Below are 27397 nucleotides of genomic sequence, written 5' to 3'. Positions count from 1 at the left end.
AAATAAACTCTTAATTAGACTATTTCCTCCCGCCTTTTTTGCGTCACTAAGTTTGAAAAGAAGCGCGTGTGACGTTTGGAGCTATGCGGTATATAATACATCTCAATCCTAAAGACTGGAGTCGGACTGAAGAACAACGTGTTCCACAGAATTACAGAGGTATTAGATTTTTATAAGACCAGGTACCACATGATAAAAGGCTTTACGTCCCCTAAAATCTTTGCCACAAGATAGGCGTGTGTGTGTGTGTGTGTGTGTGTGTGTGTGTGTGTGTGTGGGTGGGTGGGTCCAGGTGATTTAGCTGAGCGCTTATATTGGTCAGAGGTGTGTGTGCTGTGTGTTTGTCTCCATCTAGTGGTAGTCGTAAATTATTTAGAAATGTAAAACATTTAATCATTTCTACAGAAATATAATTTATAATTCTGCTTGCAGATAAAAAAAAAAGACCACGTAGTTTTTGTTCAATGTTTATTTCCAACATATTATTACAAGATTCAAGATTTGTCTTTGCTTTTCTGAAAATACAAAAAAAAAAAAAAAAAAACAAGTATTATTTTTAGGATAAGGGGAGAAATAAAGAGGTGTCAATACAGCAAAAATCCCAACAATTACAACAAAGGATTTATCTCCAGCCCTAGAAAGCTGCAGTCCAGCAAAGTTAAGTGATTTTTTTATGCGCTAGCACACCTACTGGTGCATTAAATCTATTGTCCGTGAACAGGAAAATAACCTAACGGTGCTGGACTCCAGTCCTCCAGGACGAATGTGTTCCTGGTGTATGTATAACACTGGTGATTTTGCTGTGCAGGGTCTCGTGAGATACAGAACAATTCATTACTTAACTTGGTATTTCATTCTAGTACTGGCACAGTATTCAGTTTATTAATTGAGGAGAAGATGAGGATTGATTGAAAGAGCAGCACAGAATGGTGGAACTTCTTTGGGCAAAGCAAGCATCCACAATATTTCTCTAACTACATTGAAAGCCTTCTTACAGTATATAAATCAAGAATACACTATTCCTCTAATGAGCAACCAATGATTGATAGCAGTTTCTGTAGGAGCTGTCCAAAAACACACACAACTCGATTACCAGGTCTTCTTTACAGTTGTTCACAGCTCTGCTAAAAGTTTATTTGGACAATACCACACAGTTATGATTGTGTTTTTTTGTGTTTGTTTTTTATAAGGCAAGCAAATAAAGATAATGGCCCAATTTAAGGTTTGAGAGAATATGCAATGACATGGACTGCATTATGATACTTAAATTCTATGAGGTCCCTATTACGCTGGAGCTGTTATTATTATTATTATAGATCACATCTGGCACTGAGTGATATTTATTGGGATTGCTGCCACACTAGATTTAAATTTTAGAATTATGTTATTATTATTAGACAATTCATAACCCAAGTCATTTCAATGTATAGTCCCATTATGACAAAGTCTTGAATCGAGCCTCAGGACAAAACGATCAACGATCAGCCTCCCGCTTTCTATTTGTATTTGATTGTATTTATATATAGGGGATTTGTCATCGTGTGCATTACATAGAGATGATCTTGAATTTCCATTTCAGTTTTGAGCACTGCGTTTATGCTCTGGAGTTACAGAATTCTCAATACTACCTTTAAATGTATTGTAAATATTTTTGTGCACAGTATTATTAAAAGATAAACAGAGAAATGTTCATTTATTTGAACTGTCACTCCAATCTGGTTCCCTGGTCCTGAACACCCATTCCTGTCCTGCACATTTTTATGTTTTTCCTGCACCCAACACACCGTATTCAGCTAATCAGTTAATTAACAAGCCCTTCCTGAGACAAGGTGGGTGTGTTAGAACGTGGACTGAAAATGAGCAGGAAGTGCACTCAAGAATATGTCTGTGTACACCCTTTCAGTCAATACGGAAGGCTTTACTTGAGGCATCCAAAATGGTAGAGAGTGTACATTCTTATATTTGTTTTGATGAGTACAATTTCCCTTATTTAACCAAATTAGCCACAGGAAACTTCAGTTCTTATTCTTCAGTCACATGTACCTTCATGTCTATACCTTCGTGTCAGATATATAGTAATGTAAACGTGTTTCTTTAATTCAACGAGATATTCAAATAGCAAATGAAAAAAAGGAAATGGAAAAATGATACTGGAGTTTTAATAGATCTCATATGTAAGATGTAGCAAGATAAATCTGCAAGATCATAATCGCATGTATGTACGCGTTCACACATTTATACATGCCATTCTCATAAACTGTCGAAAGTGATGGATGATTCAGCAAACTGGTCCTGGGGGGTTTCTTAAATTTGGCTCATCATAGTGCAAATTCCAGTCTCTTGAGTTGAAATGTTCTTGTGCACCACCTCTTATATTCATGTGTGTCGGTTCTTTGATGTAAATTTCCTCTTTTCCAGACAACTTTCAGAAATCCACTGATTGCTCTAGGGGCCCTGCTACTTTTGTTTGTCATACAGCAATATCTCAACCATGCATCAAAAGAGTCCTCTTAAACTCTATCCAAAAACCTCCACTCCTTCCGTGCACTCTTTTCTGACACAGTATCTCATTAGTCCCTGCTCTATTGAAATCTGAAAGTGGTGCTCTGAAAAAAACAGACTTGATTAAGACATCAGAGTGACAGCCTATTGCTCCGCCCTAATTTTCTTTTACTCCACCTCTTAGACGCCTCACTGGGATTTGGGTTTGGCGCCACCTGGGGTGGGGTCGGGGGCAGGACCGCCACCCTGGGCCAATCGAGTCAGGCTGCAACGAAAAAGAGGAAGTCTCAATAGCATTGCACAAATTCACTTCAATTATTTGTTGTAACATTTTATAAATCATTTGTGGGCAATTTAAAGAGGCAAAAGAAATATGCAAACTCACATGTCCTTAATGTTGTCAACATGACCTTGGACTTTTGCAACCCAGATGTCCAATTTTTCCTAGTGCAAAGTTAAAAGAGCCATAAGAATTTACATCACAGGATTGTACTGAAGCCCATAAAGGCTGCCCATAAAAAAACACAATATTCATGCTATATGTTGCAGTGTATGCCCAGAATCTAAATAGTATATAGACAAAATATATTTAGTCTGTAGTCTCTGTACAGTATATATGCTACTTTATCGGAACACAATTTGATGTCTGCCACAGCAAATAGAACAGAAAATCTACTTGAACTCCATCACATACCAAAATTACAAAATATATGGTTTGGCACGTTAAATAATAAAAATAATACCTGGTGCCTGGTGTAAAAGAGGGGGACAGAGAAGACAGCAATCACACCTATAGAAAGAAATACCAGACTGTTCACTCCCTAACCTTTGTTTTTGTTTTAACACATCATCCGTGGTTGGAAACAATCAAATATTTGCCCCCCACGAAAAAAAAAAAAAAAAGAAACCAAAAAAACCCGGTCAAATTTATTTCATGAATTCCTTTTATATACTTACATTTTTTGGCAGAGTTGAAATATTTAGGTATTTATTTAGCAGAGTAGGGGTTTAGTGGTTAGTGTAGAGGTATAACCATATTAATTCCAATTATATATTCAGTAGTAATTCTTCTTTAAAATGAAAGTATTGCTAGAAATAATCAAATATTTTATGCAGCCTTGAAATTTTTTTTTTTGATATAAGGAAAATTTCAGGAGTTATACCGATAATGAGCAGAGTAAGGCCATTGCAGAGCGCTCCCAGATACGTCACCAAATACATCAGCAACAGGAACTGCAAATGGACAAGAAATTAATTTACACATACACATAAAAGTTCAAAGTTACACTGACTGGCTCATGTTACAGTCCCTTTCTGACATAACCCTGTGTTTTTCATCAGATATTAAACACTGATGAGCCTGTCAACCAAAAACAGGAGTCTCTGTTAATATCAGACAGTGTGGTTATTCCAGTACAACCAACTGAAACTAGAGACCTTGCTTAACCCTCTACTTTTGGAGTGTCCCATGTCACATACCAGTCAGGTCAGAAAGCGGGGGGTGTCAGAGGGCTTGGGGTGGCAGGGGGTAGTTTCAGTGCCTGCTGAAAGTGTTTCTATGCCTTATTGAACTCAGTACCAAGTTCTTGTTCTATTTTCCATGCTCATATTGAAAAATAAGTAGTATGAAAAAACATTCAAATTAGCTACCGTAATTTCCGGACTATAAAGCGCATATATATATATATATATATATATATATATATATATATATATAAAGCCGCACCCACTGAATTTGACAAAGATTTTCATTTTAAACATAAATAAGCCGCACCTGTCTATAAGTCGTCTACATTGAAACTAATGAACTTTACACGGGCTTTAACAAAAGACACGTGTAACGGGTGAAATATGTTGCGCTTCCTTTAGGAGCATAGCGGTATTTTGGGAATAGACTGGCGCCGCATTTTTCCGGTATTACTGCATGTGTGGAGACCGAGGAATATGTCCTTATTATTTTCTGATGCTCATTTCTAAGTTTCTTTGACTAACCCGCAACGCTGTTGGCAAGAATAATAAAAAAGCACAAGTTTTCGAAACCTGTCTGTGCTTATATGATTTCTGTTGCAACTGGAGTTAGCGAGCTCTCCCTTCACCCAGACTCAACGCGTTACAACAGCTTGTATCTAAACAGTAGCCGACCAAGAAAGTCATTGTTCACTGTCTTCCTCTTTCCTTTTACAACTATTTCTCTCGGGAGTTTATCTTTTGGCATCATCGTGCGTTTGAAAAAAAACAGTTTTTTCTCCCATAGCGGCTTATAGTCCGAAAAATACGGTATATTGCATGTTTGATTGAACCATTAATGTATTTTGTAACAGTGTACAAAATCTGCCAAATAACTGGATTTTTTGAATGGTTGGATTTTTAATGAAGGTCAGAGAAGGGGCATTTTGTCTTTCTCAGAGAGGTCTTGATAAGTGGTACACAATGTTTATTGAAATATATCACTACACAGGCAATTTGAATGCTCGGAAAATAAAAGCACAAAAAATGGTTTATAAACAAACAAACCAGCAATACACCAGTGTTAATTAACAAGTACATGCACAAAATCCCACAAGCCCCAAAACAGTTATGCCACTTTTTTAAATGAATGATTTCCATTCATGAATCTCACCTTGAGAGAGTCAAACAAGTTTGCTACAAAGACCAGGTGCCTCAGTGTGTCCAAAGCAGCAAAGAAAAGGAATATAGCTCTCTGCATATAGTGTTCCGCTTGTTCTCCAGACAGACCAATGTCTACATCCAGGTAAGTCCTGTAGCACATAAATCCAAACCAAATTCACCTAATGTGCCCACAGTTACAACATAATTAATTGCAGTTGCTAATGAGAAAAGGTGAGACTCACTGGAAGGGGTGTGCTCCATCTCTGAGCTGCAGAGCATGCAGCAGTTTGCAGTAAATGCGCACCGAAATGGTGAAGCACACGATGGCCAGAGAAACAGTGGAGAGCACAGTGATAATACTGAGCTGGAAGAGAGACAGCAGGCCCACCACCAGTCCAGTGAACAACATGCCTGTCCGCTCAGTGTCCTTCCAGTAGATCAGATCCATCACTGTAAAGACAGAAACGTGGAGAGACAAAAATATGGAGATTTTAGTTGGCAGAAAGCCCAGTAACACTATTTCACCAGAGAATTATTTCTATTAAATTAAAAATGTTCCACATGAAACTTACATTTTTGGCCCATTGTAGTAAACTATACAATTTCTGACAGATGACTACTGACCAGACATTACTATTACCACAGCAGTGGCACTGACATTCACAGCATTAGTGACAGTATATGCTACATTGGTGTAAGTGTATGAGATCTGGCTCTGCATCATTACTGGGGTTTTAAAGACATTATTTACCTCATGGACACTTTAATCTGTTCACAATCATCCTCTTACACCATTGCTCTCAGGGTTTCCTACTACAAAAGCAATGTGGGCCACATATTTTTGGCTGGTAAACTATTTACAGATTATTAATTACACTATCTAGTTTAAAAGTCCCAGCAACTTGGCAGTAATATGCAGTACTGGGTTAGCATCACAGCATTACATGAAAACCAATATGGCTCTCTATCCAAGATGTTAATCCTATTGCATGACTGCAAAATGAACTACACAGTAGATGCACATGATGAAATGACTAGTGAATGTAAGTATACACTAATATGTTGGGGTAGCAAGTTAAGTGGTATTTAATAAAGAATAGGCATGCCAATTAAATGTTATTTCTATAGCACTTTTAACAAAGGACATTGTGCCAAAGCTGTTTACAGAAATAAATAATTACAAATATTATTGAGCAAACGGGGACACCGAGAAGTGACTTGACTAAGGTTTACAAGGGTTAAACATAGCCTCTAAAGAAAGGGTGGGAAATGCAGAATTAACTATAGCTACATAAAGCACCTGTTGAAAGAACTCTAACAGCATCCAGCCCCCTCTCATCACCCTGTCTGTCTCAGAGTTCCCAAGCTAATGTCTGGTTCTACAGTACGATCAAGATATACATTCATACACTGACATTTCCAATGCATTCAAACTCTTAAATTTGATTGACTTGTGGAAAAAATCATAGATGGAACTTTTAAAACATTGCATTACATTACATTTCAGTATTTCAGATTAATTTATCCTGAAACTGGATCCTTTGGGTGTTATTTGGCATTCAAATTCCCAAAGAGACATGGACAACATGTGAATGTTATTAATGGCCTTCTAAACACTTTACTTTGTCTGGATGGATCACTGATGCACAGCCAATAAATGACACATAGATGACTGCAATCTGTTGCAAATTACCTCAGTGGTAATGCCATTCGTGCTGGCATTTAGACGTGAGTGACGGTGTGCAACAGCAGATTGAACATTTATAATCAGCTACTGTAAGTGTGCATGCACCTGCCTGTTGTCAAGCAGGCTTGCAGACTAATTTCATGTGGCAAACACTAACTACTGCATTATATATCAGATCTGCAATAAAGTTACTTGCTTTTTAATCTGCTTTTTGCAGTGATGTCTAGGATCACTTATGTTTAAGAAGTCTCACATTGAGTATTTGTTACTATTGCTATTTAAACTGCCTTGTTAAATTATTTATATGTTCGAGAAGGAAATCCTAAAAGTCATTCATGGTTTTGTTTGTTTGTTTGATTGCTGTTGTGTAGAACCGCTACGTGACAGCAAATGATTGTGATTATATAATGTTTATCACCTGTGAGTAGCATCTTATTTATACTGCCTAGATAGTTTAATGAACGAATAAAACATTGTGTATCGTGAACATTGCTTTTCATGATTTTTGCCAAAACACCCACTTTTATATTGAGATAAAGCTAACTTAATTGACATAATGCTACCTATTTATTAGCTTTGATGTTTTATTCCTATAGGTTTTTAATATGTCCCAATCAGAATTCATTGCAAAAGCATGCATTTTGTTTGGTACTGCATCACCATGATTTGTGAACATATGTATGACATTTATTTATTCTCAGATGAGAAGAGACTGTTTTGAATTCTGCTGTGTTGAATGTTAATGCATACTTCCTTGCTGTTTTTCTTAGTAGTACAAATGTGCAACTTCAGGTAAGATTTGTGATGAGATGCATTGATAATTGGCTTGAGCAAATAGCTGTTTTTGGGAAACTGTGCCCCTTTGTGCAAGGTAAAAACACTTTAATGTTCAGTTTTGTACAGCTGGTATCTCGGTATAAATGAAGCTAAAAACACAAGTGCAGTAGATAAAGCAGCAGATAAAACCATTGCTGTACAGTAGAACATTTGAACTGTATTGTGCTTTTATTTATATCCCATTGTGTATTTCCATAAATATATATTGCTCAATGAAATAACAGAAAAATAATATAAAGGACAGAAACCCTCAATCATTTTAAACATACTCATTGAGTCAACAAATACACACATACTAATAAAAAATCCATCACCCTCTTCGAATCCTTTGATATTTGGATTATTTCAAGTCAGTATTACAGCTCTCACACTCAACTTCTCTAAGCAACAACACTGAGTCAGATGTGAGAAAAAAAGCCAAGACAAACCCAAATGCAAATTCTCCACTTTGACAAGTAGCCAAATTTGCAATTTCTCTGTAAACAAGTCTAATCATTAGCAAACAAAAAACTAAATCAGTAAGATTCCGGACTGAGATTTACAGATTCTTTTTTTTTTTTTCTTCTCAGCAGTAAAAATACATTACAATATTCTCAGCTATATATTTTTTTGTGTACATTTAGGATTCCTCACCTTTGCTGGGCATTTTGTGTGCTGCTGGAGGGTGAGGCCTCTCTTGCCTTTCTCTGTCTCCCTGCTCTGCTCAAAACGATGGAGCTTTTTTGGCCTGCGCTGTGCTAAAGACAGCCCCCAACCCACTGGCTAAAAATAGCATCACCGCTTTCCCCAACCAAGAAGACAGAGGTGCTTGTACATGTACACAAGAGGGGGACATAGAGACACACTCAGATACACACCACGTACAACTGACATAAAAAACGCCAGATACAGACTTGTATTCTCTATAAGTAACAAAGCTTATGAACACGGTCTTTAGGGCATGTTGTATGTCACCTAAACATACATATGATGTCAGTTTGTTTCAGACATAAAAAAATGTCAAAAGTATATTGCTATAGACTGGTTTATTATAGAAATTAATCTTTTGTCCCTCATGTCACATCTTATCTTCCTGTATACTGCCACCATGTTCTATTTGGCATGTACTATATATACAGTATGTTTACACTCCAAACAGCAGGACCCCACTATTAGAACACCATTCCAGCAACCTCTAGAGACACTATTATATCACCTCTGGTGACATAAATAACAAATTATGCTCTGTTTGCTATTCCTACTAGTGTTAAGAATCATAATGGGAAACCTCCTCCTCTCTTTTATTAAGCATGGCTTGTTCAAAAAGTGGTGGCATATCTGCAGGATTTCAAGTCATGCAGTATTTCAAGAGCCAGAACTAACAGTCTAACAGTGATTGATTAAACAAGTGCAAACAGACATGGCCTTTACTTGGCAGGAAGGAAAACCTATACCAACACCAGTGTTTGGGAGATGGCGTTTGGATAAATGCTGCTAGAGTACGTACAGTGAGGAAAATAAGTATTGAACACCTGAGAAAGTCAATGTTAATATTTGGTACAGTAGCCTTTGTTTGCAATTACAGAGGTCAAACGTTTCCTGTAGATTTTCACCAGGTTTGCACACACTGCAGGAGGGATTTTGGCCCACTCCTCCACACAGATCTTCTCTAGATCAGTCAGGTGTCTGGCCTGTTGCTGAGAAACACAGAGTTTGAGCTCCCTCCAAAGATTCTCTATTGGGTTTAGGTCTGGAGACTGGCTAGACCACGCCAGAACCTTGATATGCTTCTTACAGAGCCACTCCTTGGTTATCCTGGCTGTGTGCTTCAGGTCATTGTCATGTTGGAAGACCCAGCCTCGACCCATCTTCAATGCTCTAACTGAGGGAAGGAGGTTGTTCCCCAAAATCTCGCAATACATGGCCCCGGTCATCTTCTCCTTACTACAGTGCAGTCGCCCTGTCCCATGTGCACCCCCAAAGCATGATGCTACCACCCCCATGCTTCACAGTAGGGATGGTGTTTTTGGGATGGTACTCATCATTCTTCTTCCTAACAAACACGTTTAGTGGAATTATGACCCAAAAGTTCTATTTTGGTCTATTTTTGTCTCTAGTGTCTTTGGACAGCTCTTTGGTCTTGGCCATGTTAGTAGTTGGATTCTTACTGATTGTATGGGGTGGACAGGTGTCTTTATGCAGCTAACGACCTCAAACAGGTGCATCTAATTTAGGATAATAAATATAGTGGAGGTGGACATTTTAAAGGCAGACTAACAGGTCTTTGAGGGTCAGAATTCTAGCTGATAGACAGGTGTTCAAATACTTATTTGCAGCTGTATCATACAAATAAATAGTTTAAAAATCATATATTGTGATTTCTGAATTTTTTTTTTAGATTATGTCTCTCACAGTGGACATGCACCTACGATGACAATTTCGGACCCCTCCATGATTTCTAAATGGGAGAACTTGCAAAATAGCAGGGTGTTCAAATACTTATTTTCCTCACTGTATATCTGATAAATTAATGTTAAAGTTTGCTTGTGAGATATTATATCGAACTGAGTTTAAATGATAGAGCATAAAGATACAGTATTAAAAGTAAAATATTAAAAACAATTATAATACAACCATAACAATATATAGCAATGCACTTCTTCACTAACTGGAACTATCGCTATTCAAAAATTTTCCATGCGCAATCGCTAAAGAAAAATATCTTTCTATTCATTTAGTCTGAAATTCAGTTTTAGATGGGATGATGGAAATAAAATAAAAAAAACAATAAAATAAACTAATTGCAATTTTTTTTTATCTTACATACAGTGCGGAAAATAAGTATTTGACACATCAGCATTTTTATCAGTAAGGGGATTTCTAAGTGGGCTATTGGCACAAAAATTCCACCAGATGTAGCCATCAAACCAAATATTGAATTCATACAAAGAAATCAGAACATTCAAGTATACAAGTTGAGTCATAATAAATAAAGTGAAATGACACAGGGAATAAGTATTGAACACATTTTATTTAATACTTTGTAGAAAAGCCTTTGTTGGTGATTACAGCTTCTAGACACCTCTTGTATGGAGAGACCAGTCATCTGCATTGCTCAGGAGTGATTCTGGCCCATTCTTCCACACAAATTGTCTTTAAATCTTGAAGGTTCCTTGGGCCTCTTTTATTAACTTTGATCTTTAGTTTTCGCCACAGATTTTCTATGGGATTTAGGTCAGGTTTGCAACTTGATTTTCTTTCTTTGAAACCACTTCATTGTTTCCTTGACCTTGTGTTTGGGATCATTGTCTTGCTGAAATGTCCACCCTCTTTTCATTTTCAGATGGCAGCAGTTTTTTATCCAGAATGTCCCGGTACATTTCTTCATTCATCCTGCCTTTAATAATATGAAGTCTGCCAGTACCCCTTGCTGAAAAGCAGCCCCAAACCATGATGCTTCCACCCCCAAACTTAACTGTTGGTGTATGGTGTTCTTGGGGCGGTGGGCAGTGCCATTTCTTTTTCAAACATGCTGTGTAGAATGACTGCCAAAAAGTTAAATTTTGCTTTCATCTGACCATACTATAGTCTCCCTATAATCCACAGGCTTCTCCAAATGCTCTTTTGCAAACTTTAACCGAGCCTCAACATGCTTTTTGTTCAGCAATGGAGTCTTGCGTGGTGAGCGTGCATGGATGCCATGGCGGTTCAGTGCATTGCTTATAGTTTTCTTCGAAACAACAGTACATGCTGATGCAAGGTCTTCCTGAAGTTCCGCCCGAGTGGTTCTTGGCTCTTGGCGAACTCTCCTGATTATTCTTTGGACTCCTCGGACAGGGATCTTACGTGGAGCACCTGATCATGGCCTGTTTATGGTGAACTGATGCTCTTTTCATTTCCGGATAATGGCCCCCACAGTGCTCACAGGATCATTCAGCATTCTGGAAATGTGCCTATAACTATTCCCATCAAAATGCTTTTCAACAATAAGATTATGAAGATCTTGAAAATTCTTTGCTTTTACCCATCATGAAGTCTTTCCTGTGTGCCTCCTGGGTAATGAGAAGCCTTTATAGGACTAAAGCAGCTGATATCAATTAGTACTGTTAGGGGGCAGGGTTTCTCTCTCAATACTGACAGATTTCAGGTGATCTCCTGGCTTTCTATGCCATTTTGCACCTTGTTATATTCATGTGTTCAATACTTATTCCCTGTGTCATTTCACTTTATTTATTATGACTCAAATTGTATAATTAAACGTTCTGATTTCTTTGTATGAATTAAATATTTGGCTTGATGGCTACATCTGGTGGAAATTTTTTGTCAATAGCCCACTTAAAAATGCTGATGTGTCAAATACGTATTTTCCCCGCTGTATATCTCCAGTGCTCCTTTTTGCTAGCAGTTTGTGTGCAACTTAAATATTGCTTTGCATATCATGTATCATAGGAATATCGTTTCTTCTTAAGGTTAAGCCATTCAGGGATAACTGTGAAAAGTCTATGAAGCAGTTAAATTTAGTACATTCTGGCTTTTACTCTTACACATTTGCTAATACTGATGCATGTCTCTTATGTCTGTTATTTTGTAGGCTAATCTACTGTACCAACACAATCATATAAACATTAAATTCAGGTAAAACTTCCTTGTTTGTGATTGTATCTTTAGTCAATGTTTCATTGTGTACATTCACATGATTTTGCTGTGGGACATGCATAATAATATCAATTAGCATTTGAAATTTAAGCTAATGTAGTTTAAGATATTGGGAGCAAACTCTTATCAGGATGATCCTTTCAATGATTATATTTCAAAAAAGCTATTTAAAGTAAATGCTTTTGACCCTATAAATAGCTACCTAGCCCTCAAATTGTCTTATGTATGCTTTATCATTTCAGAATAGACCACAATGATTGACCACAAATATTTAGTCAACATGCTTAGTCTTACCTTCGATCTGGATGTGTATCGTTGGCCCCTCTGGAAGGTAAAGTTTAGAGAGCCACTGTTCCATGCTTTGCTCTTCCTGAGTGTTATAGATATTAGGACTTTGTGTTGTATGTGACATGTCTTCCTCAGTCTGCATTGTGGCTGTGGATTCCATGTTGACATATGGCTCTGAAGCATGAAACTGGTGAGCTGTAGAGGTAACAAAAGGAAAGCTATCACTTCTTAAATTTGAATATTTGAATGCTTCAGAAACAGTCAAGAGATATATTTAAATCAGTTTTGCACATCAACAACCCCTCAGAAAATGATGTCACATAATCTAAAGGCTTTGTGCCTGAGTTTTTGTGTATTTGTGCCTGAGCAGACCAGACCTGCATCTGTCTAACATTGTAGCATTTTGTGTCCACCATATTTAGTGTAGTAATGAACTGTATTCATAATGAGTTTTTTAATCAGTTGTGGCTTGACTACAATGAGATGGACAGTGTTTAATGCACTTCAGTCCTGTAAAAGTTCCCCCTTTACTTAATTATCTTGGTGCTGCTTTGTGTGTTTGTCAGAATTTTGCTTAAGTTGGCACTTAAATGGTTTAAAGCTCATTGTAAACCAGACAATATATAGTAAAGATCATAGGATAAGTAGCTAAATGCAGCAAGCAAGAGCACATAAAACACAATTTAATCATTTTAAGCCGTTATGTTATATGTTATGTTACATTTCGTTAATTTATGTTACGTTACGTTATTTAATGCCCCAAAAAAGTTAGAAATGATAAGTTGACCCATAGCAAAGCTTGAGTAATACATGATGTGAAAATGTTTTCATATTTTAATTATCTTTCTAAATCACTGTGGGTAGAATTTGATTGTAGCTTATATTTTCTCGAATTTCATAAATAGTCCATAACAGGTGTTTAATTTATTCCAACTTTATAGCACTTTTAACAATGGATAATGTCCCAAAGCAGCTTTACAGAGATAAAAAGTATAGGAATATACATTTTATAATTATAAGTTATCCCATATAAGCTCATCCCTAATATTGTTTAATATCACAACAATCAAGTTTTTAGTATTTAAAACTACGTTGACAGACTTTTTTTTTTCCATTATCTGCTGTATATCATGCATGTGGACGCTTTACCTACACACTCATATGGGTTCTTCCCCAAAGTGTTGCAACAAAGGAAACATATGATTGTATTTATGTATTTGATTGCTGTTGATTTATAATTGCCCTTTACTAGAAATGGAAACTCTCGCCCAACATCAGTGCCCAAGCTCTGATATATATATATATATATATATATATATATATATATATAATATACAGTAAGGAAAATAAGTATTTGAACACCCTGCTATTTTGCAAGTTCTCCCACTTAGAAATCATGGAGCGGTCTGAAATTGTCATCATAGGTGCATGTCCACTGTGAGAGACATAATCTAAATAAAAAAATCCAGAAATCACAACATGATTTATAAACTATTTATTTGTATGATACAGCTGCAAATAAGTATTTGAACACCTGTCTATCAGCTAGAATTCTGACCCTCAAAGACCTGTTAGTCTGCTTTTAAAATGTCCACCTCCACTACATTTATTATCCTAAATTAGATGCACCTGTTTGAGGTCGTTAGCTGCATAAAGACACCTGTCCACCCCATACAATCAGTAAGAATCCAACTACTAACATGGCCAAGACCAAAGAGCTGTCCAAAGACACTAGAGACAGAATTGTACACCTCCACAAGGCTGGAAAGGGCTACGGGGAAATTGCCAAGCAGCTTGGTGAAAAAAGGTCCACTGTTGGAGCAATCATTAGAAAATGGAAGAAGCTAAACATGACTGTCAATCTTCCTCGGACTGGGGCTCCATGCAAGATCTCACCTCGTGGGGTCTCAATGATCCTAAGGAAGGTGAGAAATCAGCCCAGAACTACATGGGAGGAGCTGGTCAATGACCTGAAAAGAGCTGGGACCACCGTTTCCAAGGTTACTGTTGGTAATACACTAAGACGTCATGGTTTGAAATCATGCATGGCAAGTTAAGGTTCCCCTACTTAGACCAGCACATGTCCAGGCACGTCTTAAGTTTGCCACTGACCATTTGGAGGATCCAGAGGAGTCATGGGAGAAAGTCATGTGGTCAGATGAGACCAAAATAGAACTTTTGGATCATAATTCCACTAAACGTGTTTGGAGGAAGAAGAATGATGAGTACCATCCCAAGAACACCAAGCATGGGGGTGGTAGCATCATGCTTTGGGGGTGTTTTTCTGCACATGGGACAGGGCGACTGTACTGTAGTAAGGAGAGGATGACCGGGGCCATGTATTGCGAGATTTTGGGGAACAACCTCCTTCCCTCAGAGCATTGAAGATGGGTCGAGGCTGGGTCTTCCAACATGACCATGACCCGAAGCACACAGCCAGGATAACCAAGGAGTGGCTCTGAAAGAAGCATATCAAGGTTCTGGCACGGCCTAGCCAGTCTCCAGACCTAAACCCAATAGAGAATCTTTGGAGGGAGCTCAAACTCCGTGTTTCTCAGCGACAGGCCAGAAACCTGACTGATCTAGAGAAGATCTGTGTGGAGGAGTTGGCCAAAATCCCTCCCTCAGTGTGTGCAAACCTGGTGAAAAACTACAGGAAATGTTTGACCTCTGTAATTGCAAACAAAGGCTACTGTACCAAATATTAACATTGACCTTCTCAGGTGTTCAAATACTTATTTGCAGCTGTATCATACAAATAAATAGTTAAAAAATCATACATTGTGATTTCTGGATTTTTTTTTTTTTTAGATTATGTCTCTCACAGTGGACATGCACCCACGATAACAATTTCGGACCCCTCCATGATTTCTAAGTGGGAGAACTTGCAAAATAGCAGGGTGTTCAAATACTTATTTTCCTCACTGTATATATTACAGGTAGTCCTCTACTTACGATGGAGATACGTTAGAGGACCCCATCATTAGTCAAAAATATCGTAAGTCGAAGATGGTTGAATGTCTGTGACAGTCTTTCCTGCTTCATGCTGATTTATAATTTTCATTTTCTGCTCTAAACCGATGGCTTTCCTCTTCTTTTTTTCACTACCAGCAAGAGACATACTTGGGTGCTTGGACGACATGCCTTTATCACTAAAATTGCTGTTTGAAACTGTTTGTAACAGAAAAAAGCAAGAGTGGGGCATCTCACAGGGCGAGAGATACGCTCATCCCAGCTGCGTGTTCAAAGCATCGTACATCATACGCTGCTGCCATGTGGCTGTTGTGTGAAATTTTTATATTTTTACAATTTTATCTTATCGCTATCATCATTGTAAGATTGAAAAATCGTAAGTCAAACCATCATAACTCATCATATATATATATATATATATATATATATATATATATATATATATATATATATGTATATGTATGTGTATATATATATATATATATATATATATATATATATATATATATATATATATATATATATATATATATATATGTATATATATATGTATAATCTTTGTTTTATTGTTTGATTTTTGGCTGTCATTAGGCTGTGTAGTCATCAGTCAGATTAGATCATGTTGTATTGTGAATCATATTAGATCACCAGTTAGAAAGCATTTGTATGTACTCTCACATACTCAAACATACACACAGCTAAATTTACAGCTAAATGATTGTCTAATGATACATTTATTCAATCTGATATACTAAGGTATTCCTAAAATTCTTTTTTTTCTCAACCATCATGGTCCTAATCTATTGTGTGAAGTCTGTGGTGTGATCCCGTACCTTCATAACTATCGGTAACGTAGCACGCCTCTTGTAATATGATCTTCTCCATTTCTCCCTGTAATTTATCATCAGGAAAGTAACCTATGCCCTGACTGGATGACTCTAGAGTCCGATTGTGGCTCTCCACTAGCTCAGGAAGTTGGTTTTCCACAACCCGCTGCTCCTCCTCTCCGCTCAAGAAGTTAAGAGGGTCCCATTCGACAGCAGGGGAATCTGGAGGTAAAAAGGTTTCCACAGTGTCCATACGGCGTAGTGAGCCACGTCTTCCTCTTCCTCCAGTTCTCCGTCGGCCCGAGTCTCTCCGGCCAGAGCTTTCGCCCTCTGAGAAGGCAATGTATGAGAACGTAAGCTCGAAGGAATTCTGGCGGGGGGTCCCCCACAAGGAAGAACTGCTGAGGTCATCCTCAGGGCCTTCTTCATCCTCAGACCACTCTCGTGCTGTTAGGAGCTCAGGGAAATCTGACTCCTCATTACCACCTAAGGCAAAAAGAGAGTAGGAGCAGCAGAGTTGGTGTAGGACTAGCAGCATAGAACAGCACAAAAGGTCTGCACACGATAAAGGAAGGCCAGTGTGTAAACGAATACTTGGTTTTACAAACAATCTCACTTCACTTCAGGGATTTTATATATTGTAAATCATATCAATTACTCTTGTGCAACGCAAATGTGTTAAGAATATAAGGCATTGTTAATCATAAAAAACAATAAACTAAATCTTAAATTCTCAACAAAAAAAAACAGAACTGCTACATAAATCTATAGCAACAGTATACTAACTATTACATTGTGTAAACCACTAGCCATGTTTGCAAGCAAGTGTTAGCCCTTGTGCTGTCCGATTGGTGTCTTTTGTTCAACAGATTAAAGAAAGAGGAAAGAAAGAAGAAAAACTGAGTTACAGGAGAGAAAGTCAAAAATTTGCCAAATGTATTCATGTTTCAACGCTTATGTCGGGAGATGGTATTCATGTAATCGAAGGAGATACTAAAAAGATACAGAGGTTCATATCACTACATTCCTATGCAATCTTAAGACTTATCTCTGGAAAAGGTATAGTAATCCTTACCATCTGTACAGGGAGGAGTAGAGTCAGGTGTTGAGGAGACCGAGACAAACTCCTCTGAAACAGAAGAGGACAAATCATTCTCAAAATCCTCCAGCAGTACACAAACATGGTCATGCTACTGACATAAAAACGTTTCACTGACATTATTCATGCCAACAGACATACTATATCCAGACAACTCATATCCTTTCAAAATTCTCTCTCTTTTAATTGAACTGGTTTTACAATATTTTACACGAATAATAGAAATTTGACGTATTCGCTTATGAACATGCAGATCAACATAATTTTCTACAGGTTACAGTCATGAGCATGCAGATGTTACATGTACATGTACAGTAAGAAGATCAAGAAAAACTAAACTGCTGGCTCTTATTCCAAAAACACATTGCAGCATTTACATAATTTTAACATACTATTTTTTTTTAAATTGAAGCCAAATATAAAAATGTTTCCGTCCATTGTTTAATGTAGGCTGTTACTTTAAATACCCTAAACATTTTCATGTCATGTTTGCCTTACACGTGTGCCTGTATGAGATACATATAACACAACAGAAACCGAACATCCTTCGATTATTTTGCTATGAAAGTGGGGTTTCTGACAAAGCTATACAGTGACAACAATAAAATAGAATTCAAGCCATATACCATTTAACCATATACCATGCATTATATGAACTTCTTTGGCAAGGAGGGTGGAAAAATTGTGTCACAAAAAAAAACAGAAAATGTACACAATCATCAAAATAGGGCAATAAACTGTATTTTTTCTAGTTGTTAGATTTGAGGTGATATGGGATACCTTTAATACCTTTTAACCATATTGCAGCATGTAGTCCACTTTTATAGCTTTATTTGAATGAAAATGTGCCGCTTAACTAAAAAAGAATGCTATTGAATTATATCCTGTTGCTTTAAATATTAAAGGCTCCAGTTTATAGGCAGGATACACTGTTGTGTATGTTGCATGCACAGGAGAGGAGAGGCCTTACTGTAAGAGACAAAGCACACACAGGCACCCATGGACCCACCCGTAAGTACAGTTCAATGTAAATTGAAAATTGATGATAAAACAACGGGACAGTAAATGAGAAACAAAGCTCAACAGACTGCTGTATTTATGCTATTTTATACTAATGATATCCTCCTAACATCTGCACAGAGGCAAACATCAGCACTACAGAATCAACACAGACAAATGAGCCAAACTGAGCATCTTTACAGGAGGAATAAAAGGGTGATGATGATGATGATGATTTATTAAATTTGAACACCTGGAAACGAAAACTTGTCCTATCCGACAAAACCATACTAAACCATGCCTTTTTTTCCGCACCACATTGAAATGAATTAGTACTGGAGTTTACATTAACATACTATTTAGAAGGCTAGTATGCATGCTCGGGTGTAAAGAAAATAATGCATGAACAGGGAAGAGGTGATGCTGACATGCTGCTGATGGAGGAAAAACAATGATACTCACTGCAGTGGGAGAATCCTAAAACCTGACCCATGCTCCATCAAGAAGCTTCTGGGCCTGTCCGCTCCTCTCTCCCCCCTCCAGTGCCTTCCTGATGCTCACTCATCCGCTGGATCACCTCTCCTTTTGCCGGATCCTTCACATTCTGGCTTTTATCTCCTCCCTTATTCTCCTCCTTCTTCTCCACCCATCCTATAAAACACCACTGGCGCTCGTGCGCTCTAATGCTGCCTGTAAGGGTTGCCAGATTGGTACATACCCTCTTTTCTTTTTTCTTTTCTTTTTTTGCTTTGTTTTAAGGGAACATTGGTTCTCGTTTTTTTGTTCATCCATTCAACCAATACATTGAACCAATAATTAAACGAAAAAAAAAATAAAAAATAAAAGAAATAGTAATAATAACGATAATAGTGATCTTACAGTTTATCCTGTAATTGATGAACTTTTAGTTGGTCCAGCTCTCTCACCTTGTGATATATTCAGTTTTGTGCAGTCATTTCCAGAATCTTCAATCAGTCTTCAGATCCGCTTTTAAAAATCTTCAGTTCTAATGATCCAAAACATCCAAATCTAATGATTCAGATCCAAATCTTAATCACTATCCAAGTCCCTGTGGTAACTCTGCAACTGTGTAATATATATATATGCAATAAAATTACAGTAGTGTGTGCAATTTAGTCATTAGATTGTGCTTTATTCACCCAGTAAATCTATACTGCTATACAAGCTGCACATTGCCTACTCTAAAATATATCCATGTTTCATGTCTATAGAATTATCTCTTGAGAAGTTATACTTAAATGGTTGCTGAAATGTGAGGCGTGTACTAACTTTTGTGAGATATTATATATATTTGAAACAAACAATTTTTAAAACAATTTTAAATAAAATGCCTGCTTGGATTTTATTATATTTTATATAAAAAATAATAATAAAATAATAATAATACTAATATTATTATTAATAATAATAATAGCAATAATAATAATAATAGTAAAATAGAATAAATCGAACTGATATATATATATATATATATATATATATATATATATATATATATATATATATATATATATATTTATTTATTTATTTATTTATTTATTTATTTTTTTAATTGATTACATTTGCACAGATTGAATGTATTAAATTAATGAAAATTTAAATTAAATTGTTTACATTTGTTAGACCCCATTTGGGTAATACAGATGTGAGTGTTTTACATTTAATATTACATTTTCTAAAGATATGATCACCTTAACTGTTCTGATTATTTTAGTATACTTTAACAAATGTCTTCTTTCCTTTCATCCTTTATTCATGCACTCCCTCGATATGCGGAATTGTCAAGATTTTATCCTTTTAAGAGAAATTCTTTAAGATGAACATAAAAATGCTAAAGAATCCATAGCGCTAGCGTTAGCCGCTAACCACGAAGTTAACCAAAGAGACACTGCGCTAACTGTAGTTAATAATTTATTTTTTATACATTTGGCAATGTTACGTATGTTTTCCTCTTGGGGCTGCATTTCTGAAAATGAAGTTAAAGATTTGATCAGGCTTAATGGTGTCTTTCATTTTAAGGAATACAGGAAGATACATAAGATAAAATACCTTTGGGGAGACATCTGATTGGCCCTAAATTCATTCTGCAGCAGGCCAACAGCCCTGAACTTACAGCAGCTGTCAATGAGAACTATCTGCAGTGTAGAGGTCAATGAGTCCTGGAAGTGATGGTCTTGCTCCCACAGCGCACTGATCCCAACTTCATTATGTCTGTCTGGGATTACATGAAGAGACAGGAGGATTTGGGTCATCCACATCCACAGAAGGTCTGTGGTTATATTTCAAGATGTTTGGAACAACTTACCTGCCTAATTTCTTTAAAAACTGTGAAGGTGTATCTAAAATAATTGATACTGTTTTATGGGCAAAGGGAGGTCACATCAAATATTGATTTGAGGAAATTGACTTTTTCCTGTGTTCATTTAATTTCCATTTTGTAACTGATAAAATAAAACTATTAACACCTCTATTTTTAAGTTCATATTAAGTTCTATAGCACAACATAAATATTTTAACTCTGTAGGTTGTGCAGGATGGAACCTCTGGCGTTAAACTGTGGAATTGCATTAGATCCATATCCTGGATTCACAAAAAAAATTACATATAAAGTTAAATTTCTAGCAAATAGCCTTAAAAGATTAACTTAAAAATAGCCTAAAAGATTAACGATTTAGGTATTTGGCAGGTCAATTGGTTGTCCTGTAGTGTTAGCTGAGACTACTGGCACTACACTGTGATATGTTACACAGTGCAAAGATGAACTGATCCATCCTGAGCAGCACTAAGAACAAGTATTTAAAGAATCTGGTGAGTTTTTAAAGGTCACTATTGCTCAAAATACCAAGATTAATGGCTTAAGAGAGATTAGAGTATAATAATTATAATTATGTTATTAAAGCTGCTAACAAGTCTATATGTTGTATGTTTGTATCTGGAAATAAGTATTCATAAGTATTCACAGCCTTTGCCATGACACGCAAAATTGAGATCAGGTGCATCCTGTTTTCACTAATCATCCTTGAGATGGTTCTAAATCTTTGGAGTTCACCTGTGGTAATTTCCGTTTATTGGACATGATTTGGAAAAGCACACAACTGTCTATATGAGGTCCCACAGTTAACAGTGCATGTCAAAACACAAACCAAGCAATGAAATCGAAGGAATTGTCTGTAAACCTCCGAGACAGGATTTTATTTAAGCACAGATCTGGGGAAGGGGACAGAAAAATGTTTGCAGCATTAAAGGTCCCAATGAGCACAGTAGCCTCCATCATCCTGAAATGGAAGAAGTTTGGAACCACCAAAACTAAAGTTTTGACCTCAGAGTGACCAAGAACCTGATGCTCACTCTAAAAGATCTCAAGCGTTTCTCTATAAAGACAGAAGAACCTTCCAGAACAACAGCCATCTCTGCAGCACTCCACAAATCAGGCCTATATGGTGGAGGGGCCAAACGGAAGCCACTCCTCAGTAAAGGCACATAACAGCCCACCTGGAGTTTGCCAAAAGGCACATTAAGGACTGCCAGACTATGAGAAACAAATATTGAATTTTTTGGCCTGTATACCAAGTGTCATGTCTGGAGGAAACCAGGCACCGCTCATGTTTTTCAGTGGCGGGAACTTGGAGACTGGTCAGGATAGGGGGAAAGATGAATGCAGCAATGTATAGAAACATCCTTTATGAAAACCTGCTCCAGAACGTTCTGGACCTCAGACTGGGGCGATAATTTTTTTCCAACAGGATAACAACCCTGCGTATGTCCTTGAGTGGCCCAGCCAGAGCCCAAACCTGAACCCGATTGGACATCTTTTGAGAGATTTGAAGATGGCTTTGCACTGATGCTCCCAATCCAACCTGATGGAGCTTGAGAGGTTCTGCAAAGAAGAATTGGAGAAACTGCCCAGAAAACGGTGTGCTAAGTGTGTAGCATCATACTTAAAAAGACTTGAGGTGTAATTGGTGCCAAAGGTGTTTAACAAAGTATTGAGCAAAGACTTTAAATACTTATGTACATGTGATTTTTTTCTGTTTTTTATTTTTAATATATTTGCACAAATTTCGAACACACTTCTTTCACTTTGTCATTATAGTATTGTTTGTAGGATTTTGTGTGAAAAGGTAAGTGTTTTCTTAAGTCTTTCTGGATGCACTGGACCTGTATAATTATTTGCTATTTATTAATTTACTATTTGCTGTTATTATATTGACAAATGTCTGCTTTCGGATACCTAATCCAATTTAAGAAAACACTACACTGTGTAAAATAAGAATTTTCAGAATTGTATTTCAGAAATTTGCTTGGTTCAGATCATATAATTATTAGTATTGTGCATCTCAAGCAAATCTATGGCAAATAAAAAAGAAGAAAGAAGAAAATGGTTATGTACACATTATGTTTCAGTGCCTGGTAACATAAGGAAATGCTGACATGTCCATAATGTGCAGGAACATGACCTAATCCAAGCGCATTACTGTAGAAGGGATTATCAAGAGTCCAAAACAGAGGGTGGAGATACAAGGCACACAGGAGTGATCACGTTGAGGGATGAGTAAACAGAAATAGCCTGGCCAATAACGGATCTTGGCTTGGAGAAGAGAGCCAGGTAAGCTGCCCAGGTTCAACACTATAAAACCATCTTACTGACTATATCTACCTTATGCACTATTAAGCGACCAAAATACATAATATCTGAGTTAAAGATTGTATATTGTATATTACAAATATTAGCTAACAAAAGATACTCAATTTTAAGAGATATTTTACAAAATTTCTTTTTAGCAAGCTGCAGGGTGAAGCACTGGACCTGTTCCTGAGGTCTAGATTGAGGAAACTCAACAGTAGAAGGAACAGCGAGGTTTAAGAGAACAATCCAGGCGGTCATGAGGACAGCGAGACGAGCCAGCACAGTGGAGGTTCCCTCCTTCCTGCGACAGCTGGTGAAGGAGACTGAAAAGATGGTCACTTTCTTTTTCAAAGGAGCACAGGGGGAACAACAAGCAGATGAGGATTCAGACTCTGAAGAGGATAATGATGATGTGGAGGAGATACCCAGCCCCTACCTGGAGAGACCAATGCTACAGAAGCACACTGATGAGGGTGAATCTAAGTGGGGTATAAACTATGCTCTGGCCAGCATGCAGGGATGGCGTGCACAAATGGAGGATGCCCACACATGCATGCCTGAGATGACTGAGACTCTGTCGGATTGGAGTTACTTTGCTGTGTTTGATGGGCATGCTGGAAACACTGTGGCTCAGTATTGCTCCACACATCTGCTTAATCACATCCTTTCAACAGGTACATGTTCTATTCTATATTTATGAAGTTACACTTCACGAAGTGCAGTAGAAACATTTGATAGGAGCAATAAAACATTTAAAAGCTGTGGTCATTTTGAAACTGTTCTACATGTCTCTGACATGAATAGCAATGAACTGAAATGAAAATGTTCATTCCACAAGCTCTGTTACTCTCTCTTTCTTTCAAAACTGTTCTTTGAAGAAAAGGGCCAAACAAATCTTAAAAAGTAAGAACTTACAATAACATGTTTGCTTGATTGTCCACACCATTTATAATGGGGAATGTGTGTTAAGGATAAACCAATGAGAATCAAGCTCATGTTTAAAATGGATTACAATCCACGTTCCATTATCTACAAATATGATTATTTGTTTCCGTGAAACTATGGTCTGCAAAGATTTTACAATGCATGTGTAAACAGTTCAGATCTATTGTTGAAAAGTTTTCTGATCAACAAAGGGGTTCAAAATAATTTCCAGATTGTGCGATGTACCATAAAACACCTTGAAGGCCATGAACTGGAGGAAACATTAGCATTTAGTCCAAAAACAAGACATCTTATGACCCAAAAAACAACATACTCACAATGAAGCATGTGGAATGCAGCATCATGTCATGGTGTTTCTTGTCTTCGGCTGGGACCCCATTACGATCAAGATCAAGATTTGTCAAGATTAAGGGAATCATATGGAACACAAAATACCAGTCTTTTGGGGGCACAATAGCTTAGATGAATTAAAACTTAATGTTCCATCAAAATAAACCAAATCATATCTCGGAAAGTATTAAGACATATCTATAAGTCAACAAAGAAATGGTTTAAAAAAAAGATCTGCATTTTGGGATGGCCCTGTCAGAATCCAGTGTAAACCCAATGAAAAACTTGTGAAGAGATTTAAGAGGTCTGTGCATCATCTCACAAGTTTGAATTTGTTTGCAAGGCAGAGTGGAATGCTCAAATCAAGATGTGCTATTTAATGTATTATAAGCAAAAAGTGCTTTAATGATGCTTTAGTAAAGGGTTGTACACACTTGTGCAATCAGATTATTGTTAAAATACTGACATTTTTTATTGCAGTTTTTACTGCAATTTTTGCAACTTGCAAATTTGTTGACAGGACATGACAATGTGCAGGACAATAACAAGGTAATGTTTAGTAAAGTTGATGCTTAGGTAAAGATGTGAGATATGCAGCCTGTCTCACTATCTCTCTATCTCACTGTGCTGCTATAATTAAATATTACACTTGAATATCTAATAATTTTGGCAAAAATACAAACTTAAACAAGCTTAAGCACCACGCCTAGGACTATTTTTAATACTTAATGTGTCTCACTCCTCCACTAGGTGGCATAGCTGCAGAGGAAAATGTGGAGCAAGTAAAAGACAGCATTCGAGATGGCTTTTTAGGCATTGACAGACATATGCATCAACTGGCCCGCACCAGTGGCTGGGACCGCAGTGGATCCACAGCAGCTGCTGTCATGATCTCTTCACGAAACATCTACTTTATCAACTGTGGTGACTCCCGCACCTTCTTGTGCCGCAATGGCCAGGTGGTCTTCTACACTGAGGACCACAAGCCCTGCAACCCACGTGAGAAGGAACGCATACAAAATGCTGGGGGCTCAGTCACGCTGCAGCGCATTAATGGCTCCCTGGCTGTATCCCGTGCCCTTGGAGATTTCACCTTTAAGGAGGTAGAATGGAGGACGCAGACGGAGCAGCTGGTGTCTCCTGAACCTGAGGTCTATGATCTAGCGCGTTCAACCAGCGATGAATTCCTGGTGGTGGCATGTGATGGAGTTTGGGATGCCATCAGCAATGAAGAACTGTGTGCATTTGTGCACAACCGACTTTCAGTGTGTGATGATTTGAGGGAAGTCTGTTCGCAGGTCATCGACCTTTGCCTCTATAAGGTTAGAATTTCAACAAATAGTCTTAAAAAAAAGTCCCACAAACACTTATTTTTGTGCTTTTGTTGACATCACATATGACTTAACATTACAAGAAAACATTATTTATTAAAGATCATATAAGTCCTTTCCTTCCTATAAAAATTAATATTAGAATATTATTGTATGTGGAGTCTTTGGCTCATCACATGCTACAAAAGAAAAATGTAAGTTGATGTCTAGGATTCTAGACTGCAGGTTTTTACACATTTATTAGATAACTATATAGTTCAGTTCGCCCTTTCTGTTATTCAAAAACAAAAGAAAGAAAAACTGGTCAAAATGGACACTGGGCATTTCAGAAATTCAAATAATTTCTGAAAGGTCTAATCTTAAATGTATAATGTGGAACATTGAATGTGAAACATTGAATGTGACTTTAAGACGGCCACAGTCATTACGAATGTCACATTGAATTTCCAATCGCCAAACAGAATTTTACAGTAAATGTTTTGTCTCTTCATCCCTTCAAAAATATCATCTGTAGTCTTCTATGACAAGTGACTATTTAAGTCTTCATATCAATACAAACAATATACACAAAACATATACAGGTATCCCATTAATTTTTTTTATAAAAACCTATTTTTTTTATTTATCTGTAAATTTGTTACATTTGTTATTATTATTATTATTATTATTATTATTATTTTACTTGTTCTTATAACTCTATCAAGAGATAGAGAGTTCAGCACATGCAAATGGTAAAAAGAAAAATAATTATGCATCATATTTTGAAATATAATGGATTTAAGATCATTTGTAGGTCCTTTATTTTTTCCTGAATTATGAAAAACTTACTGTTTAGCCAGTTTATTGAATGTGGAATTTGCGCATATAATACACTGGTTTAGTTACAGAACTCATAATCTTTGAATATTTGTATTTTAAGTTTGCTTATCAAGAAAGTGAGACACACATGACATTCCTTTTCCCTAGTGTGTATATAAGGAATACCTCTTATATATACACAGGCAGTATTTGCTCTGTGTATAATATAAAGTGCTATCCAGCTGCAGCCCAATGTGTTTGACATGCTGGAGAACAAAATACACAAAGAACACAAACTGATAAACATATGCATACATGAAAATCAAACAGACTTTATATTTAATAGTTGATCATTCTCTAAACTTTATTTAGGCTAGCTAGTGTTAGTGGGTTTCTCTGAAGATGTGCAGAGTTGTCTATACTGTTCATATAGATGCGAGCGATTGCGCTGTGGGCTACAGCAGAGCATCTAAAGGGGGTTAATTTGTCGCCAACTGGAATTCATAGTTGTGGCTTTTAAATCAAAATGAACAAAGATTTTTTTTTTTTCTGTTGTACTGGTGTTTAGATATATCCTTAGAGTCAGACATTTGGGACCCAGCTCTGTATTCATTAATCATAGCAGTGCAACCCATGTTAAGAAATGTTCTTTACCAAACCACATAAAGCATCTATTTTTAACCTAGAAAAACAAGTCCTTAATATAAAACTGTAACTCATGTTTGTCTAACCTCATGGCAAATTCTCACAGCTAATATTAGAACCGGTTTTATTGAATAGTTCCTTTTATAGTTATTTAAGTAATATAGAATTCAGTGTTGTTTTAACACAAACAGAATATAAACTTTACCTCAAAGGAAGCTGTTACACTTCACTGACATTTATTAG

The 27397-nt window shown here is 36.9% G+C and overlaps 2 protein-coding genes and 2 long non-coding RNA genes across 9 annotated transcripts in view; 2 read left to right on the top strand and 2 right to left on the bottom strand.

Annotated features, from left to right (window-relative positions):
* The first annotated feature begins 29 nt into the window (after positions 1-29).
* On the top strand, positions 30-16575 carry LOC124394482. Of its 4 annotated transcripts, XR_006927498.1 has the most exons (6): positions 56-159; positions 8260-8440; positions 12207-12250; positions 15499-15557; positions 15671-15908; positions 16441-16575. It is a non-coding gene; the product is annotated as an uncharacterized LOC124394482 (long non-coding RNA). The 4 variants fall into 4 exon arrangements; XR_006927499.1 differs by lacking the exons at positions 15499-15557; positions 15671-15908 and having other exon boundaries at positions 32-159; positions 16441-16545; XR_006927500.1 differs by lacking the exons at positions 15499-15557; positions 15671-15908; positions 16441-16575 and adding an exon at positions 12514-12591 and having other exon boundaries at positions 32-159.
* On the bottom strand, positions 455-19105 carry rtn2a (reticulon 2a). 3 transcript variants are annotated; one of them, XM_046862726.1, is made up of 11 exons: positions 18920-19105; positions 17435-17488; positions 16366-16845; positions 12566-12754; positions 5355-5562; positions 5123-5261; positions 3666-3735; positions 3246-3292; positions 2888-2946; positions 2680-2767; positions 455-515 (listed from the first exon to the last, which is right to left on the bottom strand). In XM_046862726.1, exons 1-10 carry the CDS (start codon positions 18948-18950, stop codon positions 2692-2694), a joined length of 1353 nt encoding a protein of 450 aa, XP_046718682.1. In that variant the 5' UTR covers positions 18951-19105; the 3' UTR covers positions 455-515; positions 2680-2691. The 3 variants fall into 3 exon arrangements, with proteins under 3 accessions (XP_046718682.1, XP_046718680.1, XP_046718683.1); XM_046862724.1 differs by lacking the exon at positions 455-515 and having other exon boundaries at positions 2138-2767; positions 18920-19102; XM_046862727.1 differs by lacking the exons at positions 455-515; positions 12566-12754; positions 16366-16845; positions 17435-17488; positions 18920-19105 and adding an exon at positions 8270-8385 and having other exon boundaries at positions 2138-2767.
* Positions 19106-20431: 1326 nt separating this feature from the next.
* On the bottom strand, positions 20432-20802 carry LOC124394483. Its single transcript, XR_006927502.1, has 3 exons — positions 20784-20802; positions 20528-20693; positions 20432-20444 (listed from the first exon to the last, which is right to left on the bottom strand). It is a non-coding gene; the product is annotated as an uncharacterized LOC124394483 (long non-coding RNA).
* A 2128-nt stretch (positions 20803-22930) lies between these two features.
* The window catches only part of ppm1na (protein phosphatase, Mg2+/Mn2+ dependent, 1Na (putative)), a 5907-nt gene continuing 1440 nt past the window's right edge, over positions 22931-27397 (top strand). Inside the window, exons 1-3 of the mRNA XM_046862728.1 lie at positions 22931-23084; positions 23261-23779; positions 25131-25702. Coding sequence (XP_046718684.1) covers positions 23362-23779; positions 25131-25702 — 990 coding nt within the window. The 5' untranslated portion in view covers positions 22931-23084; positions 23261-23361. The remainder of the gene's footprint in view (positions 23085-23260; positions 23780-25130; positions 25703-27397) is intronic.

This window comes from Silurus meridionalis, chromosome 12 (genome assembly GCF_014805685.1).
Source record: "Silurus meridionalis isolate SWU-2019-XX chromosome 12, ASM1480568v1, whole genome shotgun sequence".
NCBI classification, from domain to species: Eukaryota; Metazoa; Chordata; class Actinopteri; order Siluriformes; family Siluridae; genus Silurus; species Silurus meridionalis.
The sequence above is the reverse complement of the archived record's forward strand: the minus strand, read 5'-3'. Positions and strand labels throughout refer to the sequence as shown.

Excerpts from the sequence above, each read along its gene's own strand:
- rtn2a (XM_046862726.1), bottom strand. The coding sequence starts at position 18,950 with ATGGGTCAGGTTTTAGGATTCTCCCACTGCA. Across the intron at positions 3,293-3,665 it reads CCTTACTCTGCTCATTATCG|GTGTGATTGCTGTCTTCTCT; the intron begins GTATAACTCCTG and ends TTCTTTCTATAG. Across the intron at positions 2,947-3,245 it reads TCTTTTACACCAGGCACCAG|GAAAAATTGGACATCTGGGT; the intron begins GTATTATTTTTA and ends ACTTTGCACTAG.